Here is a 23891-nt window from a genome sequence, read left to right on the forward strand (position 1 = left end):
AGTTAATTGCTGAGGTAATGTTTTCTCTGTGTTGTGTCGAGGTACGTCAGCCAATTTACTTTATGCTTCACACTTTCCGTTTGACTCGCTTCGATTACGTAAAGGAAGAATTGTCTTTAACTGTGATTGTATAGCTGTTCCATTGAAAAACGTTGTCTGTTTAAATGCATTACATGCTCAAAAACACTAAAATACGGACTGAATAAGTCACTCTGCATTTGTAGGGTGAATGACTGAAAAGCAGAGAGCTTCCTCTAGTTAACAAGATGAAAACCAAAAAGTTTTATTCAGATGGCACGAAAGGCTAAATCTCGTCCGCGACTTAATAAAAAACACTTTGTGTGGTCCTCGTATCGACTGTAATCCCACGTCTGGGGGGTGTAAGTACACTAAATATTTTGGGTGGAACAAAGAAATTTTGAGAAGCTTTTAAAAGTGAGGCAGCCCTCAAGCACAGGGTGTGCAAGAGCAGTGAGGCAGCGGTTGGGAGGGTTGCGTTGGGTAAGGCAAAAAGAGACCTGGAATAGTGGTGAAACAATAAAGAGTATGTATAAATGTTTACAAGACTGGCAGGGGAACTTTGATGGCTATTGTGGTCAAATAAACAACCTTTTCTTCTGTGACGGCTAATAAAATGAAAAGGCCTCGCTGGAGCCCACATGAAAAGCCGCCTGACACCAATTCATGAAATCCCAGATGAGCTGAGGGCAGGTGCGCGAGCATCTTTCCCCATTTTGAAGCCGATGTAAAGAAGGCAAACAATGTGATGAAGTTCAAGCACGGCGCTCGCCTTACTCGATTCGACGGGACACCAGTGATGCGGAAATTCCCTGGAGTCCCTGGAAATCTGAGCGGTCAGCTCCCGGCAAAATGTGCCCTTTAAGTCTCCATCTGTTTCCTGTTTCGATTGCAACTCTCATACCCTTGTCTGGAACAACCTGCCACCAATAAATTGCTACCGATCAAATTTAACCCTATGAAACCAATTGTGTAAATTTGCTGTGTGAACTTCTGAGGCCTCCATCTTATCAACATGAGTAGAGTGGACTGTGGTGGTAATAGTAGATGATTCAATCAAATAAACACTGCCTGTATTGAGAGCATGCATATTTCTTAAGTTAATTATATCAGGTAAATTGAGGTAAATGTATCAAATTTGATACTACAGGTAAACAAAGTGTTTTTCCTCTGAATAGTCAGGTTTTATGTTAGATTTTGTAATGTAATCTGCATTATGTGTTCTTCCACAGTATACACACAGTTTTTGATGACTTCATTAGTCTACTAAAATGCAATTAATAGGTTGTAATAGGCACGTAATGTGCTTGCAATGTCCTTGTTGTCATACTTTCTTACTCTTAGTCTGTCCTGATTCAAGTTTGGGTGGTCTGGATCTGATCTGATTTAGTAAGTGCTTAACTCATGATATTGCATCAACATATTCTTTCACAGAAAAAGTGTATCATTCCTGAACAACATCTGCTCTTCTCCCCTTAACGAACCACTCCTGCAGCATGGACTTTGAAAGCAGCACATTAAAAGCTGGATAGATAATGTCACAACTCCCAGGTGTTGTTTTCAGGAAGGCCATGTTGTGTCACCAGGCTAGAAATGCACACCCTCTGATCTGCTCTGTGATTTGTCATGGCTCCCTGCCGAAAGCAAGACCAAGCGGCAGTGACCTGAATCCCAGATGTTTCCGTCTGCTTCTCAGAGCTCTGTGAGGTCCGAGGGGTTAAATGGGGTCCCGGCCTACGGGGGCCTGCCAAGTTACCCTCGAGAGCCTTATGGGGGAATTCTATAGCGTGTCTGGCTCCTGAACAGGAAACCAAGCCCATTCCGACAGACGAAACCCAAAGACATATAGGACCCGTGTCTCGCTATGAATCTAAATAACAGGCGGAAGGGGGAGGGATGTGTCTGGGAGGACAAGTGTGTGAGCTTGACACTTTGCTGTACGCCGGGAGTGCCAAAGGTGAAGGTATGTCTCTTTGCAAGAAGCAAATTAGGGGGAAGGATAAGAGAAAAGATCGGCATTTACGTCAGCATGTTTTGAAGGATCTGGAAAGATCCAGGGAGAAGATGGTAGAGCACACAGGATAATTCATTGGATACAGATGATTGCCTGGTGCTTGAACTTGAGAACGAACCCCCTTGGGATAGTGTCGCTATTTGACCTGCATCATAACAATCCTCATAAAATCTGGGATCAGATATAGCAGGAGTGTATTCTTCACCCTGATACTATATGTTCGATAAGGCTGTTTCACGCACCTAACCAGGAGACTGGTTAGAGATTGAAAACAAATGGAGGGTTACAGATCTCCAAGATAAGATTTCCAAATTTGGAAATACATTGTTTTGACTGTGCCTTTACATAGCATTATTGCAATCAGACACAAACAACTTGCATCTTTGCATACTGTGCTATTATATTTGTAACATTACATTAATATGTTGGAATTATTACATTGAGTTGAATGTATTGAATGTTACCATATGTCGTGCTTTGGTGTATATTTGCTGATCATGATCAGTGCCCTGGGGGTGTTGAAAACCTTGTGAGCAAAGACTGTAACTCATGAAGTCTCATAAACAGTGACCTGGGGTGACCAGAGAGTGGTCAGCTGAAGGAAGTGCCTTTGCGACCGTCATAAAGTTTGCAACCCATACAGTCACAGGGATGGGAACTTGTGGCCTGAGCTCGTCTTGCCGCAAAATGGTTTCAACAGGTCACACTGGAAGGAAGGATGGACCATTTGGCTCACGGCCAAATAAGGACCTGCTTCCTCATTCACAAACAATGACATTAACACCCTGAAACCGAAGGGGGAAGAATGGACATCCAATCAGAGGACGATGCTTGAGAAGACATTCAGATCAGGAGTCAGATTGTTTGTCTTTGCATTTAAGGAGAAAGTTGTCAGTCTGACTGCGGCGACGGCCAGGACTCGACTCCAGAGATCTCGCCATCAGATCTCTGTAACAAATGTCTTGTTCTTCTTTTCACTAAAACTTCATCAGATTCTACTTGTCTTCTTTTCTTTATTAAACGAACACGCGGTTTGGTAGCAGGATATTAGGTAAAGGAACCAAACCAACAGCATGAAAGGGATATTTACACATTGCTATTTCAACTCCAATAAATAGGTGATATAGTGATAAATGAGTCACTGTAACCACAAACTTCCAGCTGTTTTCAAGATAATGCTGAAGTTGGGCAGGTGTGCTTTGCTTCTAATCTCTGGGTAAGATGTTGAAGAGGAAAAGTTGACCAACAATTAAAACTTCCCCAATTGCAATGTTGTCAGAGGCTTTGGTGACCTTTTCTAATCTGCTTAACCGTTTCAACGAGTTTCACGGTGGGAAAGAATTCCACCCAGTGGCAATGAAATGGGAGCCTAGTTATTCAATCGCGGAAATCAGGCAACAAACGTAACATGTATCTGAAATGCTTGTGTGGTGTCATCAAGCAAAGTGTTCAGCCCATTCTGTAGTTCAAACAATGTATTTACGACATTGGTAACTTTGTAACACTATTGACAGTATAATCACCATGAATTGCATTCTAGAAAAACTCACCTTCCCCATCCCTGCATGTGCATGACCCATCTTGACCACCACTGGGTAGGACGGAATTGCAACCTGAAGACAAGAACAACAACAGATCATCAGCTAGTGTTGACAAAAGCTAAAACTCTGCTGAGACTTTGTGATGGAGTTGGGTGTCTAATAGTTGGGCCAGCTGTGATTTTTAGGGTAAAATGACAAACCCTGATTTTGTGTTCTGGGTTACTTTAGACATGTGGTGGCACAGCATGGCCACCTCATTCTGAGTGGTCAACATATTCATGATAGTATGTTATTTGCAAGAAAAACCACAAACCCAAAAACAACTTTGTGCTTAAGGCACACATGCAAATCTCATTTCACTTTCACCAGGAATCTCTATAAATATTTTACTCTGGGTAGGATTATTAACTTCACACAATTATTTTACATGGATATTTGAATTCAATTTAGAAACATAATACAAAATAAATCCAGTGGACATTCACACAGCAAACAGCTAGAGATCTCTCTGTGTGTGCCCAGTACTCTATTGAACTATGTTGTTTCTTTTTTTTCTTCTTTTTTTGGTCACTGATGAGGGCGTTTTAAAGGGATTGATGGCTTTTCTAGGCCGTCTCTAAATGTCATCTTTTTGATTGTGCCCTTTTCATTTACACCTGCACTGAAAATACATAAAGGAGGAACAGCGAAAGCGAATCAAAACAAAACCATGGGCCGTATAATCATTGATCGCTTGAAAGACACACACAAAAAAAGCCTAATTTTAAAGCAGGAAAGCAGCAAAGATCGGTAATTATTGTCCTGGTTCAACAGCTGACACGATCCACATTACACATTCAATCTGTTTAGGAATTGGATGCTATAAAAAAAATATATGTATAGTGTCATGGCCTTCTTTAATCTTAAGAATAGGATGTTGGGAAGTCAGGGATTGTTTTTGTTAAACTGTTTGGAAAGGTTGTTCCACTAAGATGTGACACCGGGCCTGTACTTGGCGTTCCAAATATACAGCAGGACGGACGTGAGGTAAATGCCACATATAGACACAGGGCCAAAGTGGAAAAAACATTTTCTTTTCACGAACTGGTTTGCGTTCAAATGTGTACACAGAATGTCCAAATCGTTGCCACTTGTGGAGAAATACAAGAGCCCACTCGAGTCAGAGCTGCTCAGCTTTTTTTGGAAAGGCAAGGTGGAGGCCGAAGAACGTTGGTTTATTCCACGGGAGAGTTGGGTTCTGGGTGGCAGGGCGGAAGACTGGGTTACCGATATGGGTTTGGACAAAGCAAGCAGGCTGCAAGCGCACTGCTTCTCACAGAGTCGGAGTGGGTGAAACATGAACAGATTATTTTAAACCTCCTTGTGATAAATCAACTAATATGAACAGAAACGGGAGGTGATCTTCGAGGGAGATTCAGAGCAATTTCCCTCCTCGTGCTGCGGGAAAGAATTTCCATCACGGGGCCAAAAGGCCTTTTATCTGAAATTAGTTAGAGATGTTTTAACAATTCTTCAATTCTCTTTAAAGTGAAATAATGTGAGCTTTCCAGATGGAATGTTTGCTGCTGTATCACAGTCCTCAGCAGGTCAAACCCGTCCTTGATAGTGTTAGTGATGGCTGTAATGTTATTGTTCACCATCTGCATGTTTTCAGTGTAGAGCCTCTGGTCCTCCCGCATTAGCTCCAGCATGCGCCGCTTCATTTGCAGGTCCTCCTGCGCTGCATCCTCCAAAGGAGCCCTCCTCTTTAATCTTTCCCCTCTGTAGCCATCGAGTTTTGCTTGTGTGTACAGAGTCAACAGTTTTTACAATACACCATCACCTCATGGCAGACACGATGCATCCTTCCATCATGTCCGAGCTTTCTATGCCCGACAGGATGGTGGTGGTTGATGGCGATCTACCCCAGATGTTTTGAGAGGTCAAAAGATATTAGGACCACGCGTCCGTGGCCACTCCGACACCCTGAGTCAACAGCGTGTCTATACTTATTCCGGACTCCTTTCAGCTTCGCGGTCAATTGCACTTTAGTGATGTTGTTGGGGTCGTGAGGGAAATTCCTTCCCTGCAGCCATGTCTCCGGAAGGATACTGTTGGCGAAAAGCCAACGTAATATCGCCGTACTTGCTGCTGCAGGACTCCCAGTCAACATTATGTTGATATTTCTCCACCTTGTAGTCCAATGTGACACGGAGGAGTAACTCCACCTCGTCGCCGGTCCACACAAGAGAGTCGGCTTTTTTCCCGCCACTCGCCATTTTTGTTTTCTGTGTGTTTAGTGTGTAGCAGAAATGCCCTCTTTCTATTTCTTGGGTCTGGTGGCTATGTCAGTGTCTGTTAACAATGCCACATTTCGGTGTGGCATACGCATTACATTGTTTTCACCCACCGTTCCGTTCCCATCTGCCCGCGTGTGGACGCAACTTTTTTTCGACCCCGACATATGTATATATATATATATATATATATATATATATATGTATATATATATATATATATATATATATATATATATATATATATATTATTCATTCATTTTCCATACCCGCTTAGTCCCGAGCTCAGGGTCATGGGGGTCTGCTGGAGCCTCTCCCAGCTGTCATAGGGCGAAGGCAGGGGACACCCTGAACAAGTCGCCAGTTCATTGCAGGGCCACATAGAAACAAACAACCATTCACACTCACATGCACACCTACGGACAATTTAGAGTCTTCAATTGACCTCACATGCATGTTTTTGGAGTGTGGGAGGAAGCCGGAGAACCCGGAGAGAACCCACGCAGACACAGGGAGAACATGCAAACTCCACACAGAAAGGTCCCAGGCCCAGAATCGAACCCACGACCTTCTTGCTGTGAGGCTGCAGCGCTAACCACTGCGCCACCGTGTCGCCCTATATATATTATATATATGTTTATTTGTTTATTTCTTCATTGCACTGTGTTGTATATTTGTCGGTTGATATATGTGAAAAACATAACTGAAATGCACTCATGTCATTGCTGAAGCAAATTCCTATGTGTTTTACACAATGGCAAATAAAGGAATCTGAATCTGAATTCACAGGGTGTATGTTGGGAATCAACGCCCACAGGAACTGATGGGTGTTGAACTGGTGCCGCTGTGTCAAATCTATTGAAAAACAGATTCAGTTCGTTGGCCCTTTCCACACCGCCTTCGACACCCTGCCACCTTTAGGTCTGTAGATCTGATGGTGTTCATCCCACTCCAGACCTTGCGTATGTTGTTTGTTTGGAGTTTGAAGAACTAGCACTTCTTAGCCTCCTTGATCTTTTTCTTCAGGTCACCCTGAGTGACCCTCAGCTCCTCTTTGTTGCCATCTCTGAATGCCCTCTTCTTTTCATTTAGGATGGCTTTAATGTCCTTTGTTACCCTGGGTTTGTTTTTTGGGTAACACCTCACAGTCTTTGTTGGGACATTAGCGTCCACAGAGAAGTTAATGTAGTTGGTTATGCACGTTGATGTCCTCTCAATGTGGCTGACAGAGTACATCCCAGTCTGTGACCTCAAAACAGCCCTGCAGTGTCTGGTAGGCCTCCTCAGACCACATCTGGACAGTCCTAGGCGTCTCAGGTTGCCTTCTCACCAGGGGCATGTGGCAGGGACTCAGGTGTACCAGGTTGTAGTCAGATCTTCCCAAGGGAGACAGGGTGAAGACCTGTTTGCGTCCTTTGTTGCAATGAAAACTGCTGCTGCCGAAACGTCCGCACTAGTCTATCTCACGGCAAATGGGAAGACTGTGACACAAATTTTCTTCCTTTTCGTCTTCTTCTGGGCTTCAAAAGGGAAATAGCTGTGGTTGCATCCATCTTTTTTCACTACCCAGCATGGCTACACTGATGACCGATTGATTTCAAGTCTGACCGAAAAAAGCTTAGCAAAGAGAGTGAGGGTGATTTTAGAAATTAAGTATTCCCGATTCAGTTGCTGCCCAAAGTTAGAACATTGTGCGTATTTAAACATGATATTCAAAAAGTTGGACTACTGCAGAGTTTCTGTGTCCTCTGATATCTTTTCCAATGACTTTCACATTCTGAAAAAATTCCAAAGGTTGAGACAAAGTTCACAGCCATTATATCTTTTAGAAGAAGAAGCCGACAAATCAAATAAGCAGAGTTAAGGTGGGATGTTGAGGCCTCAACGTGAGGCCTCAACAGCTGCTTTTGCTTCATCAGGTCCAGGGGTGAGCAATTATTTTTTTCAAGGGGCCACATGACAAACCTGAAACCTGTCGGAGGAACGCAGAAGTTTTGAACACGGAAGGATCGGGCTAAAATCCCAGGAATTTTTCATTGACGGGGGATGTGGGGGGGTGGGGAGAGGTTGCTGGTGGGGAATCGTGCTAAAGTCCCAGGAAAGTTTTGTTGACGGGGGAAGTATCTTTGTGACTCTCTCTCTCTCCATGTGATCACGCCAAACTAACTTCGCGATCGACCGGTAGATTGCGTTATTTATGACTTGCCTCACGTGGGCTGGAAAGGGACACGTAGTGGGCCGAATGTGGCCCGCGGGCCGTATTTTGCCTAGGTCTGATCTGGTCCACCCCTGAAATTTGGACATGACTGCGTGTCTTCATGTTGCAGTCAGCTGAGTACTGCTGCTGCTACTCGAGGGTGTGAGCGAAGCCTCTGTCGACAGGTTCTGGCAGCACAAGGTTGCCAAGATAAAGTGGGCTCTAATTCTCTCTGTTATTACCTCCCATGTACCAGAATACAGGGGTGAGGAGAGGCACTCCCGAAAGGTCAGTTTGTACTTCCAGGGTGAACAGAGCAGAGTGGGGAAAGGCCTGTTTACCGACACAAAAAATAATTAATGCAATAAATAAACTAGCAAAGGTGTCAAAGTTCATTCTTGCTCTGAAAGAGAAGAGTTCGTTTTCTTTTATAGTGCAAAGTGGAAGTTATATAGCGCTTCACAAATCACAAAAAAGTTGATTGATGGATTGATTAAGCCTTCTACGAGATAAGATGTTAAATTTGAAAATAAAAATTATGCCAAAAGTAAAAACGTGTTTCAGTAGATTTCAGAGCAAAGGAGGAAGAAATAAGACACAGCTCTGTAAAACTGCAATATGTATATATATATAGGAGGTTACATGACATTACCCATACGAGTGGGTATGACAAGCTCCATCGGACAGTCTAGAATCGGTCCAAGCTTCTTGCAACAACATCATGCGAGGTTGACACCAATCAAAACTGGCGCAGTTGCTGCAATCAATGCAATGAATGAAAAATAATCCCTAAGTTTTTGATATTCAAAAATGTAAATGTTGCAGCAAAAATATGGATACATAACAGTGATGGAAAAGACTTTTTGAAATCTGTCTTTCAAAAAGATTGCAACTTTCAAGGTCTTGTGGAGAATAGACTGACCTTGTCCCTGATATAAATTACCATTTCTCTGTGTCGCACTTTGTCGAAGCAAAAGTGAAGTGAATATCCGACTCTCCCTTACATTGGTGCAAGACTGCAGCCGGAACTCAAGTCACTTGCCTTGACGTTTAGATACCAAACATTGCATCAAAGGTGTGGTGTAAATACAGCTGCTAACGTGTTCGTGTCACATAATGAAAGATAAGCATCCTTGAGGTTTGGTGACTGTCTGAGAAGAGCGCAGTCATGGAACAGCATGAATATGTGTTTGTCTTGCCTGGTATGAGTGTTTAGAGCAGAGGAGGGGCTCCAGCCACCCACTCTGTCTGGACACATCCCTTGCAGTCATATTCCCATCATCAGTACAGCAGAGGAGGTGCTGTACATGTCGGGGAAAAGGCGACCACATCCTCCCTGCCCCGTGGTGAAACTGCAGCAGCAGACAGAGACGTCCGTCCACTGTTGCTCTACCAGTAACAGTGGTATTTATTTACTGGTATTGCATTTGAAGAGCAGGGATTGGCGTTTCAGTGGCAGTTTCATCAGAAGTGGATGACATTTATTTTGCATTAAAAAGGATAAAAGAGAACACTAGTGGCCTGATTGGTAATATGTTGTTACTTTGCCTCCCACTGGTTTTGGAAAATATTTAAAGGTCTCTAGCGTCAACTTGAAAATTGGTAAATAATAATAATAATAATAATAATAATAATGATAATAATAATAATAATAAAAAAAAATAAATACATAAATAAATAAATAAATAATAATAATAATAATAATAATAATAATAATAAATAAATAAATACATAAATAAATAAATAAATAATAATAATAATAATAATAATAATAATAATAATAATAATAATAATAATAAAAACTGGTTCAAATAGCAGTTGAGAAAGAAAACAAACAATTGCACATGACAATTGTGTGATCTTTTTGTTTGAAAAGGGCATTCAATTTCTAAATGTTTTTAGTTTTTTTTCTCAGATGGATATGTGAAATAAATTCACCAGACTTGAGAAATGTTCCATCTGGCTGTTTCAGATTACAACCATGCTAGAGCATGAATGGAGTTAGGAAAAAGAAGAAAAAAAAACAAAAAAAACTACTGCACTACTGAGAACTGGCCATGGAAATATGTGTGGCAAATCTGTTTTCAAATAGTAACTGCTTTTCTGAACAAGAGAGTTTAACAAAAGTGTTTCTGCTTTTCTGTCTTTCATAAAATAAAATACAAACAACCCAAAAAAACTTGGTGGTCTTTGAGCTTAAAGATGTGGGATCTGTTCCGAAAACACTCTCAAGCCCTCTGTTCTGAGCAGAAACCTGTTAAATTAAGCAGTGCGGTGCAGACACACCATAAATCAGGTCCTAAAAAAGCCAGTTACATAGTGGGTGAGTTCGGCAGAATTATTTCGCAACATACCGTCTCCTCCCTTACAGTAAATGTGGCAGACAGAAATTACTCAGGGAAGCCCATCGACTTCTGCACGCATATCCCCCTCCCCTGTATGTGAGTGAGTCACAAGGGTTTCTGACTAAGTCTGAGTCATGGCCACACAACTTCCAAACACTTTCATGTGACATTCAACCTCCATCCACTGGTGAGCCAGGTCAGAAAAATATACCTCAACCTCCTGTTACGTTAATTAAGTCGGAGCCCAACTGGCATTAAAACCAGCGCCCAACGCTGTCACATAAAGCAGCTCCAAATGCAGATTTGGACTTTACAGACTTTACTGCCTTTGATCTGGCATACAATGAGCAGTATAGAGAAACTGCCACGTTCCTGCAAATATTTTGTTGCCAGAAATATAATTTATGTTTTTGTATGATAACTGTATACCTCCTTTCCGAGCAGTCCACAATGTGATGTGTCATCACGGCTGATCTTTAAGTGTTAAGTTGAGACAAATGGACAATCATCAAAAAGTGTTCTGAATTCAAATACCAAAAAACAGGGCCAGTTGCTTTAACTTAACCTTCAAAACTACAATGACCAGGACAACTGAGAACCTTCAGACATCACACAGCTAATATGAGAAAGATGTGAGATCAAGCAAAAAATGTAATTCATTAACTGAACTGAAACGATTTTTCAAGTTAAGTCAACGGCAGCAGGATAAATTCGACAGCTTTGCGGTTTACACATTCCTATAGATGACATAAGCGTGAAGCATGCAGCAGTTCCTGGACACACGCCCATAAAGTACATTTACAAGTTGTCATGGAAACCTTCCCAAGCTCCCCCCGCTGACATCCGGCCCAAAACTGCTACCAACACCAGACGCCTATTGTGTTATAGTGTAAACATGCCCTCTAATGGGACACAGCAATTACTGTAGGGGAATTCAGTCTCATCTGGCTCCCATCAGGGTCCATCCTGGTCTCTGTCTGTGAGGCATTCAGCTGTCTGTGCCCGTGGGAGTGGAAGTTTCCAGGGCGGACACTGAGGTGCTGATGGAGACGTACCAGTAATGGTCGGTGGCGTCTTGGTGTAGCGAAGCCACCTGCTTCCTTGTCGCGAGTCGCCAAATGACTGGAAGGGAAAGTTGCTCCACAGTGTCACACTCTCAACACAACATCACTACGCAGGACAGTAACTTCACCAGTGGAGCGTGACTTTCTTGGTGTCAACACTGGTTAGTGAGAAGTTTAAACAACAGGAAGAAAATTGAGATAAACTTTGATTCCAACTGTATAAGTCAGTTCACAAAAGAGTGTATGCAGTGCTGTGTCATATCTGTCACGCCGTGGTGAGGTTTTGTCTCGTCTTGGGGTTTTGTCTCCTCATGTTTTATTTTGACAACTTCCTCTCGTTTCAGATCACAACCTCTCCTCATGTTCCACCTGTTCATCTGACCCAATTACCCATTGTTTCCAGCTGTGCCTTGTTACCTTGTGTGTTCAAATACTCTGCGTTCCCCTTGTCTTGTGCCAGAGTGTCTTCATTCGTCATGTCTAGCCCGGAACCCGGTCACAGCCACAGCCTTAAGATCCCACAGTAAGACGATTGTTCCTCGAGGCTGAGTGATTTTCTGTTAATGCTAAGTTTTGTTATTAGAATAGGATTTTGTTGACTAGTTAGTCATTTTCCTCCTTGTGAGTGATTTTTTTTGTTAAAACCTAGGTTTGTTATTAGAGTATACTTTTGTTAGTAGTTCAGTCCTCTTTTCCTCCATGTGAGTGATTTTGATTTTGTTGCCAGCTCAGTGAGAATAGTTTTCTTATAGCCTGTTTATTTGATCTCTCTGATCTGAGGACAAATTGCTTGTGAAATAAAGTTACTTTTCTGTTAAACCGCTGAGTCCTGCCTCAAGTCCCGGCCTGACAATATCATGGCTCAGGGTGTTACCAAAGACAGGAATTATTATTCTAGGGGGTTCTTCTGAGAACAGAGTGCTAAAAATAAAAATGCCATATACAGCATCAACAATGACTCACAGGTCAGGGACTCCAAAAAGCTATTGTTTTTGTTCCTCACTCATGTGATTGAGTTTTCACTGCCTGTTTAATGAAATCCAATATTTATTAACATTCGGTTTTATTTCTGGGATCCAGTAACTTTGATAATCAATCAATCTGAAAAACACCATCACATTCAAGTGGTATGATCCTGGAGGATCTTTCATTCAGGATCATTTTTTGCCCGTGTATTTGTTTAATCTGTCTCGCACTCTGATACAATGTAATGACAAATATAATATATGATCGAATTTGTCATTCGGTTTTTATTTTGAAATTAGTTTATTTTGAAAATTCACAGGATCTTCTTTAGAAAACAAGATTAACAAAATACGCTAAAATATCAGACTGTCATGCTCAAATCAGTCATAAAAGCAAAGGTAATGTCATTTGAGCTTGTTTAATTAGTTTTGCAATAAGTAAAATACCAGCCATTAAGAAGACTTAAAACTAAGCTCTGTGGTCATGATTTAAAAAATATTGATGGTCTGTTGCTATAGTCGTGGTCTTGGAATACATTCTGAAAAATATGTCATTGTGCCAACTGTGTTCAATGGGAAATCTTTGTCTCTTTGTTCCAACACTTTACACAGTCCCTTTATCTGAACATGAATTTGGACACCCTACGCCTCAAGGTACATGTGGTTCAAGACATAAAATGGGACTGAATCAATCAGAACCGGAGTGCGGTTAGCTCAATGTCAAAAAGAGCACTTGATGAAGGGAAAATGCATATGGGCTAGCTACACCTCATTTATCTTCTTTACTTATGCATCCAAAGATCAGTTAATCAGGATTGGCTGTGTATTTTTTTGTTAGACAACTTTACACTTGGACATTTCTAAGCTGCACTGAAACCCTGTAAAAACACCATATACTTTGTGCTGTTTTTGTTCTGGACGAAACATAAGAGTGGCTTGGTTCACCCACACTTGCAAGTGTTTCATATTACAGATGGTTAACCAATATTATTTAATCACATTACACAATCACTATTGGTGTCTGGTCTGTCCAGTTTAAAATAAACAAACTGGTTTGAAATTTGGCATTAAGTACATTCCCAGACTGTACTCAAGAAAAGTTTTCAGTCTGGTTTCTATGTGGTCAAGCTGTAATCGGGACCCAAACAGGCCTTATTAGCACTAATCAATTCACTGACCCACGTTCCTGCTTTGGAAGAAGTATGACAGATGGGCCCAGGGTGTTCCAATCCTGCAAAAACCATCAACTCTGTGCCACATTCCTCTTGGTCTCACAGAAAGGAAAAAAAAAAAAAGGCTTTTCTCTCCTATTTTCCAGGAGCTGCTGCTGAATTATTTCTCAGAAATGAGGTGGCTGTGTCTAGTTTAGGACACCCTGTCCCATGATCTGAGGACAGACTGGAAGCCCTCACATCAGTATTGCTTGATGGGAGACTGCATGGAAAAATCATAGATAATTGCATGGTAATAAGCCCATTTCCCATTGAAATCAGGGGGTTGATGCTGTGTTTTTTCTTTATCACGGGTCGCCTCTCAATCAATCAAGCATTTGGCCCCTTGCCTACTGACCAAAACCAGCGGGGTCTCACCCCTGCCGGCAAGGTGCACAGCCTCCACTTTCACCGCTGCGTGTCTGCTGACGTCATTGCGCTGAGATCGTGTAGATGAAGTGCGACAGAATTCAGGGAACTAAACAATGGAGAGTTACTTGGGAAGCCAGTCCGGCAGTGGCCAATGTTTTTTGTTGTTGGCCACTTTTGATTGTAGAATCGTTCCGCGAATGGCCGCGGAACGATGGTGTCGTTCATGCCAGACTTGAAGCGGCGCACACGTCCGCGGCTGGCCGGCTCGCGCCAAGCAGCAATCATTTTGGGGTCTGGTATATTTTGTGCGAGCCGCGAGCGAAAAAGCCTGAGGAAAATTTTGCCCTTTCCCACTGCAAGCCGATCGGTGCAGAGCCGATTTCAACCCAGGTCGCTTGCCGGGTTGTTTGATGTGTTTTGGCGCAACTCGGTGAGCCTTTCCCACTGCCACCAAATGCCGATTCATAGCGGTTCTACATTACGTTTTTGGCCAGTGTGAAAGGGGGTTTAGGGGATTTATTGTGCTTCCAATTTACTGGATTAGCAGTTTGAAAGATGTTTCATTTTGAAGAACGACCTGATCTGTATCAATGGTTACATGATATGACAAAATCCGATCTATGAGCTAGCTGGTACGTTTGAGTCAAACAATTCTTCAGACGTTCCGCCAGATTAAATATGAGGGGCTTTCTGCAGTGAAAAACAACCAAAGCAAAATTATGGAGAAGCTGGACACAAAGAACACACTCCGATTAGGCCAAGGTAAGAGTGTGGTTGTGCAGAATAAAGCTCAGGGCTCCCACTGATTCAGCGTCACTGTGGGCTGTATTGTGATGTAGACGCACGCACGCACGCACACACACACACACACTTGTCTTATGGCCTTTCGGGACAAAAAGGCGACTAATCCCAGGGGAGCCGTTAAAGATCAGCTAAGGAGGATGCAGTTAAGGATCAAACCCTGAATTTAGGACCATAAAACAAACAAGAGACTGAAGAGTTTGTACTATACATTTTTGGGACTTTTCATTCCATCAGACTTTGTCCACACAAACAGGGCAGGGTGACACTGGGAGTTGCTCTCCAGCAAGGAAGGTTATTCTGCCCATTCTTCCCATGCAGTAATTTACTTGCTTGTTTGTCACCACCTAGGGGATGTACTGTATATGGAGGCTTTCTTACATTAAAGGGAAGTGGACTGTATTGCCCGGAAAAGAAAAGAAAAAAGCATCTTTGCTGTACCAATCAAGATATGGGGGAGACGCCGGAGTCTCTTCAACCTATACCAGGCTTTTCCCTCTGCGATTTGCCACCAGTTTGTGGAACACTGTCAGGAAGATTGCAGCTCTCTGAATCTTATATTGAATCTAACAGAGGTTGCATCAAGTTATTTTTAACAGCAGGTGGCGGTTCAAGATATCCAAAACATTCCATTCCACTTCACCTGGAACTTGTCAGTATGGAAGATTATACCTCAACCATTCCATTCAGACCGACAGCCATGAACCTCAATTAGTGACATTTGGATCCTGACTGACTCGCCAGTTTATTAATCCATCACCACACATCCGATAAAGACTGGTCAATCTGAAATCCACTACATTTGGAACAAATGCAAAAGTGACAACAATCAGTAACTAAGACCTATGTAACGTCACTCCATGGTGTCAAACCAGTATATCTCTAAAAGAAACAGCCAACAGTTGCACACTTCTGAGATTTACACTCTATTTAAGTGAGGGGGCTTGTTTATGAAATCAATTGCATGTGTGAACAGAGTCCTGTAGCAGAGATTCTATCTAAAAGAAAAATAATAAAAAAGTAAATTGACTCATTCCCAGCAAGATACCTAAACCCAGGTAGCAGTGACTCATGCGACAAGAAGGACCCATGTGATTTAGAGATCTGAATGATTCATAATCATTTTAGTAATCTGGGCTTCTCATCACTATATTCACATGGTTAAAATGAATACCCATGGGCCCTCAACTGCTTGGTAAGCGGAGTTGAAAGGAAACATATTACATAGGGCAAAGATATCCTTTGATCTTACAGATTTGCCTAAAACAGGGTAAAATTTTAATAAATCATCACTAAATCTGTGTGAGTGTGAATAATTCTCTCATGCAGAATCTTCATCCTGGAATTCATGCCTGTGAAATGAAAACCTACAGCAAATTGTCTCAGCATGACTTCAGGAAATACAAAGACAACCTTTTTGGTCTCCGCTTCCAATGAGATGCAGTGCATAAAAAATGACACATGAGCCGTCAGCATCTCTTTTATGACAGCAGAGGAAGGAAAGGCAGACTTTTGAAGGGTGCATACCAGGGCTCAGCCCAAACGTCAGCGTCGCCACTGTTTCCAATTAGGACGTGCTACATTGGGAGAAAACACGGGGGGGGGGCGGAATCAAAGTTTTTTGGAACAGCTGGATGTGGCAAACCTGCTCCTTATTTATTTATAGTGGCTCTGAAAGCTGTGAAAACTTTACGCTTAAATACAAGTACAAAGAACTCAGTTTTACAAGCTCTAAAAACAACTTTTGAGAAAGGAAAGCATTTTGCAATAGTTAAAGCCTTCCCTTGCCATCTGTCCTCGCAAGGCAGTTGGAATGCACATTTGAATAGCTTTTCATTAGTTTGTTACCCCAGGAGAAAATTATTGTTTGGCACTCTTTTTCTACTCCTCAGAAGCTTCAGGTAAAGTTTAGCTAAGCATGGCGCACAGTGATGGATGTTACTTGCTATTTTGCGCCAACAGAAGGCGACGTACTGTTTCACATTGGCTTCAAAAATGTCAACAAAATCTGATTGTACATACAAAAGACTACTATTTGTCACACTGCGGTGAGGTTGCGTCTTGTCTTGGTGTTGTCTTGTCATTTTCTGTTTTATTTTGACACCTTTACTAACCTTCCTCTTGTTTCAGATCACTCCCCCCTCCTCATGTGCCAACTGTGCGTCTGACCCAATTACCCATTGTCTCCACCCGTGCCTCATCACCTCATGTGTTTAAATAGTCTGTGTCTGCCTTGTCTTGTGTCGTCACGTCTAGCTCCCTGCCACAACCCAAGAAAAACTCACAGTAAGCCGGTTCATCCTCGAAGACGAGTGATTTTTTGTTCTTGATAATTTTTTGTTCTTAGTCAAAGATTAATTATTTCTGAGATTCTGTTATTCAGCCCCTCTTAGAGAGCGATTTTTCATTTCTACTTCATTAGCCCTTTTGCATTCCTCCCCAGTGAGCGCTTTTGGTTTCGATCTGTTTTAGTCTAGGTTTATCCTTCGTTATATGTAGCTTGCCCCGTTTTCCTCCTTTGGAGTGATTTTTAGTTTATCCCTTGTTTTTCCCCATCCTCGGCCCTTTATCCCTCGAGCAATTTATGTCTTGCCCTTTTGTTTCATAGATTAGGTACTCTAGGATTTTCACAGCCTGGTCATTTTGATCATTTGGTCTAGAGGTGTATCGCGAGTTGGGTTCAATCAATATCTTTGCCTCTCACTACCCTCTGCGTGTGAGTCCTGCCTTGAGTCCTAGCCTGACACTATTGTCTGCAACCAGAGTTTTCTGACATGATGTGCCTTTAGCCTGTCAATCAACTGGAAAATCCAATTCTGCTTCTCCAGCTTGATCAAACTTTCGGAAATTGTGCTCAAACACTCAAGATGTGGAGGAATCCAAATGTTTTAATGGAAGGCAGTCAACAAGAGGTTAAATAGACAATAAACTCAGCTGACCTTTTGGAGAATTATTAATATAAAGCTTCTGACAGTCTGGGAACTTTTCACATCATGACCATGCCACGTCTGTCAGGTGCATGTTAAAGTCACATTTCTTGTCAGGGCAAAATACAACAACTTTGTCAGTTAATGGTGTAACCCTGACTGGTCCCAACATGCACTGTTGCACTGCTTATAGACAGATAAAATAAAACCATAACTTTCCAACAAAATGAGAGGGGATTGCATAAGAAAGATAATAATTCAAAATCAAATGGTTGAAGTACTGAGGGACGGATCGACGTACGAGTGACGTAAATCAGATTCCGTTGCAAGTTTAAGACTGTTTTTGCAGGCTATATAAACAACATTATGAGTTTCTTAACAGCTAGAAAAATAATTGCGAAATGCATACCTGTTGCCGTGCTGTGCGCAAATGTTTGTGTAATGTCTCCAGTCGAGTTAAAGGGGGAATCCAGTCATAAAAAAACAAAACAAAACATAAAAAAAATATGCGTGGGATGAGTTCCCTCCTGTTGTGGTTTGTCCAGCAAACCCTGACGCAACGTCAAAGGAGCCCACGCCCTCCAGTCACATCGCAGCCTGCAGACACACTGAGCTATCGTAAAAAGAGGAGTTGCTAAAAGGGAAAAAATACTCCCCAACAACACTATCAAAGTTCAAAACAAATACTGGAGATGGGATCTTTCCGTCAGAGGGACTTGATTCCTCATCTGTTTACATGTGAGGAAACAAAACATCTGACATTATTTTAGCGTAACTGTCTTTTTTAATTTTTTTTATCCGATTAATATTTTATTGGAGGCCTGTCTTTGCTCAGGTGACGATGACTGTCCCAGACAAGGTCCAATGTAAGACCACCATTTTGAGCCACAACCAAACAATGACAAAAAATTGTGTCGTGTGTGGCAGCTTTAAGTCGTGGTTGATTATCTGTGCCTGCACAGGAACTGTGCCAGGGACCACCATGTCCAAACAATGAGTAGCATGTGATATATTTCAAAGAAAGAAAAACAGTCATGATCTATCTTGGTGTAATAATAATGAAAATCACAGTCTGCATGGATGTGAGCCAAACTTGCTATAGAGACGCTTGGAACTACTACAAATGACTTGGCTTCTTCTTCTTGCAATCAGAATGACAGATGCTTAAACCGAATAAAGGGGGAAAGAAATGTGTCAAGCATGGTACAAAACGACTGTGTCGAGAGGGAAAGGAGACTTGAGGCAGGTCCAACAATACCAGTGAGTGGCGCTTAACGACCCATCCAACGATCCCAGCAGTACCCTGTGTGAACAGAGTGCGATCTCAGTCCACATTAATGACCGCCTACTCCACTCACCTCTCCCGTGTACGTACTTGGTCGACGTACACCTCCCGGCGTCGTCATTATAAAGTTACAAACAAGAAGTGAAAACATATCATTTTTGTTAGACTCTTTTATTAGGATGCTAATAGATTTTATTCCGCTTTAGCGTACTTTGTCAGTGCAGCAGTTGCGGTTTCCCACATATGAGATTTAATGTGCAACGTTGCATCAGAAAATTTGCCTGCCACTGTTGGTCCGAAAATGAAGTCATCACCACTCTGTCCCAACAGTCGTTACTACTCGTTCGGATCCATACGCATCTTTCTGGTTGCGCAGCTATCAGAGCAGAGACAAATGCTGCAGCCCTTTCTTCTCCATGCTGCTCCTCTCTTTAGTCGGCGCTATAACACCATTAACCGGCTTTGTCCACGACTTCCGATAATACGGACGAGCTGCAGTAGAATTAAAACGAGTGACTTGATATAGTCCGCAAACAGGAAGTTGATTCTTATTCGTTTTCAGGTGAAACTAGCCGTAGTTTTGTGCTTTACTGCCCTTAGTGGTTAAAAATGCACTAATGCGATCACAAGTGGCACACTTGAGACGCATGTTAATGCTATGTGCGAACAGATGCTTCAAGATGCGTACTTTTGTGATACGATCCCCAAAAACAGTTGCAAGTGACCAAGTGCAAACAGGGCCAAAGACATTCGGAAAATGAGACAACAAATTAATGTTATCTTATTTTTGTCTCAAAAACAGAAAAAAAAACATTGTTGGCGTGCTGAGGTTCTGGGGATGCTGAAAATATCTTTTTTAAGCAGTCAGAACCAATGTGTTTTCATAAGCAGCATGGAAAGTAGTCCCCAAACGTTGATTTTGACAAGTGTTCAAACAAGTGGAAATAACTCACTTCCTGTTCAAAAGATTCAAAAATTAGAGCGTATGACATGTAGAGGTGGACGACTCGAATGCGTGGGTTGTTGTCACATAACTATGATGTTCCTAGAGGGTGATATTGTGGTCTTCGTGAAGAGATCGTCGAAAAATTGGTTAATTTAATTTAATTTTGCACATAACTGCAAAAAAGTTCAATTACTGCCTTTTCTGTTGGAGACAATGACTTTGCCTGAGAGAATGAAATGTAGCCGAGGATCACATGCACACGTGGGTTTTAGTCCCACGTGTCTATGGCGTTCGTACTGACCGTAAGGATTTTTCTCATGCTCTATTATTATGTTGAATGTTTGGTGATTGTTTTAATGTATTTTTTTATTTATTTATATGCCTTGTGTTGTGTTGTGTGATCTGCTGCAATCCAATTTCCCCACAGGGACAAATAAAAGACTACTACTATGTTAGGTGGCGCTATGGAGCACCCACAGCTGTCAATGTTGCATCATTTTTTTCCCCCCGCTGATCCCGACGTGCATGCTGAATTTCATCAAGATTGAACAAGGTTAAAGGGGTCAAAATTGGGGGAAGGACGCGTAAGGTAAATAATAATAATAATACTAATACTAATACTAATCATAATAATAAAAATAATAATAATAATAATAATAATAATAATAATAATAATAAAAAACATTCGAAAAACAATGGGTTTTTCGCCCTTGCGAAAGACGGGGTCATTCATCGGGCTCAGCCCAATAATAATGATTATTATTATTATTATTATTATTATTATTATTATTATTATTATTATTATTATTATCATTATTATTATTATTAATAATAATGATAATAATAATAATAATAATAATAATAATAATAATAAAAAACATTCGAAAAACAATGGGTCTTTCGCCCTTGTGAGAGACGGGGCTTGTAGCACGTTCAAGTCATTCATCGGGCTCAGCCCAATAATAATGATTATTATTATTATTATTATTATTATTATTATTATTATTATTATTATTATTATTAATAATAATGATGATAATAATAATAATAATAATAATAACAATAATAAAAAACATTAGAAAAACAATGGGTCTTTCGCCCTTGCGAAAGACGGGGCTTGTAGCACGTTCAAGTCATTCATCGGGCTCAGCCCAATAATAATGATTATTATTATTATTATTATTATCATTATTATTATTATTAATAATAATAATGATAATAATAATAATAATAATAATAATAATAATAATGTCATTGTGATGTCGTTTCTAAATTTAACCCTGACTGAGACCTTCCGCCCACCCGCTATGTGACGTGAGCCGCGGACCCCTGCTGAGCCTCTTGACCTCTGGCCTGCTGATGACTCACCACTTCTCCCTTGACCATCAGCCCTATTTTAACTTTCTCTTCCACCCCCGCTCATGACATGCACCTCCTTCCCACCCTGCAGCTTGGGTTTCTGGGAAACGCTGGTCTTCTGAGGTTTTATGAGCGGAGGAAATGCTGGTATGATTTATTGTGTCTTCCAAATGAACTTGACTCAAGACAAATTAATAGAGGTCGCTGCGAAGCACAGGATGGAACAGTCTGGTTTTATAAGGGAGCAGTGTGGGTAAACAGTCTCCTCCATTTGAACTCCTCCCTCAAAACATATTAAATGATCATCTGACCGCCGGCCACTGCAGTGGTAATTGTTGAAATATTGTGACAGTCATGACTAGGGAGAATACCAGTGGTGTGGGACCCACTCACTACATGAAACAGCAATTAATGTAAACAGGATATCTTTGGAGGCACTTTTCACACTTGACAATTGTTCTGTTCTGTGCTTGGGCTCAGACAGCTTATCCCCTCGACATCAAGTGGTAACATTTCCTGCCTCAAAATCCCGGTCCGCCGACCCAAAAGAAAATAAATAAAAAGTAAAACAGGATGTTTGCAAATCGTTTCCATGGTGTTTATTTTCACTTTGCACACAATCCACGATCGATTCTCGAGCACGGTGGGTACGTTATCAGCCCCGTGCTTGTTATTGTGCGACACATGAGCTGCCGGTGTAGCCCCGGACAGATTCTGTACCGGTGAATTTTATGACGATATAACGCAAACCTCTCGCCCATCCCTACTCACGGCTCCTACAGCATAAGAATCGTTCTATGGGTTGGAAAACCAATTGACTTTTATTGCACCGTTAGTATACAATTTTAATAATGTATTTATGGGCTGTATATTAAGCTTTTGCCAATGTAAAAATCTTATATCAGGGCAGAGTTCACACACTAGACCTTTAAACGAGAACCTTTATTCGCTATGTACACAGACCAATAAAACAGGTAGCAGCAGTTTTTTTTTTGTTTGGTAAACCATCAAACCACAATACAAAGATGAGGAAACACTTGTTTATGCTCCTAGCAGCTGTCAAGGAAAACATCAAAAAGTGACCATTGCTGCCTTGTTGTGGTTTAAGCACAAGGGAGGAATATTTCTCATGGCAGCCAACTTTCTTGTTTGGGCAATGTTCAAAGTTGCAAGATCTGTATGAGGGTGTGGAAGCGAGTGGACTTGTGCTGGAAAACACTTTTTAAAGCAGATCTGTTCAGCGTCTATATTCAAGCACAGCCCACTTGTCATCATACTTACCAAACCAACTAGTCTCCAGGGTCCTTCCCTTCAAGTTTCTGTTTTTGTTTCCCAATAACACAGTATTTCTTTCACTTGGACTAATAGATCCCACTGTGGAAAAAACTAACTCTATAGAGTTCCAAGTATTTGATATTTAAAGGTTTTGAAACCACTGCCAAGTTTTAAAACCTTGATTTCACAATACTTAATTCCAAAGTCCAAAATTTATTTCAACACGGGCTTCCTTCATAGTGGGTTCAGCACGGTTCCACACAGCCAATGTTTCAAAACTACAACAGATTAATCATTATCATCAGTGATGGACTTCTCTTATAACTTGACGATTCACATAGGTTGAATGCGTCTGGTATTGCATAAAAGGGTTTCTAGCTTGTTATCGGGACACTTCATGTTGACAAAATGTTTATATTAAAATGACCTACTTTCAGGATAAAAGGGCTTTACTGACATCTATTTGGTTTTTACTGTGCTCAGCATGAGAATTCGTATTGGCATCCCCTCACCGTTAAGGAATTTCTCAAAGCTATTTCCATGCTTTTATATGCCCTTGTCTACGGTTAAGCCTGGTGTTTCCTGCCGTAACACAACATAGTCATTTTGTGGAGTTTCCTAGCCATGCGCGCACACACCAAATATGTACAGTAGAGTAGAAACGGAGGATCCTACGTCTGGCCAAGCGAGCCTTGCGGTTGCATTTGGCTTGCCTCAGTGGGAAGTCGCTGACTGCTCATCGGACTTTATGGTAAAGGGGGGAATCCCGTTGTGAGCAGGATCATGGGTTAAGGACATGATTGCGTTTCCTTTTGATGATTCTGACCCTGCGTTGCAGACGATCAGTGTCTGTTGAACAAATTCACTTGTATGAAAGGCCTCACAGCAAATCAAACACTGAAACTGTTCACCACTAGTAGGGAGGATTGATTAGACTATCAAGAAAACAAGATTTGAAGTAGATTTCCCAACAATTTGGTCTCCACTTGTTGAGACAGAGGCAACCAAGACAGCTTAAGATAATTGGTGCATTCCAAATCACTTTCTATGCTTTATGTACCTAAATGCAGTTCACTTATTGCATCTTATTGGCTCCAGTTCTCATGGAAATAATATTTTTTCAACAGAATCCACAAATGATGCGATACAAACGAACAGATGTTGACATATGTGGATGCTGAAAACAATCATGATAATTCAAATATTATGTTCCTGTTTAATCATGGTTTTGCCATCCTTGCCTCAAGACTTCATGGCACGCAGGTACATAATATGGCAGAAAGAGCTGTTCAGGC

General features: G+C 41.4%; 1 protein-coding gene across 1 annotated transcript in view; it reads right to left on the reverse strand.

Annotated features, from left to right (window-relative positions):
* Window positions 1-23891, reverse strand: part of syn3 (synapsin III) — a 117192-nt gene that overhangs the window by 17975 nt on the left and 75326 nt on the right. The window contains exon 7 of the mRNA XM_076012088.1: window positions 3583-3645. Within this exon, the coding sequence (XP_075868203.1) occupies window positions 3583-3645 (63 nt within the window). The remainder of the gene's footprint in view (window positions 1-3582; window positions 3646-23891) is intronic.

Source organism: Nelusetta ayraudi, unplaced genomic scaffold, assembly GCF_046127955.1.
Source record: "Nelusetta ayraudi isolate G7.1 ecotype Tasmania unplaced genomic scaffold, CSIRO-AGI_Nayr_v1 ptg000135l, whole genome shotgun sequence".
NCBI classification, from domain to species: domain Eukaryota; kingdom Metazoa; phylum Chordata; class Actinopteri; order Tetraodontiformes; family Monacanthidae; genus Nelusetta; species Nelusetta ayraudi.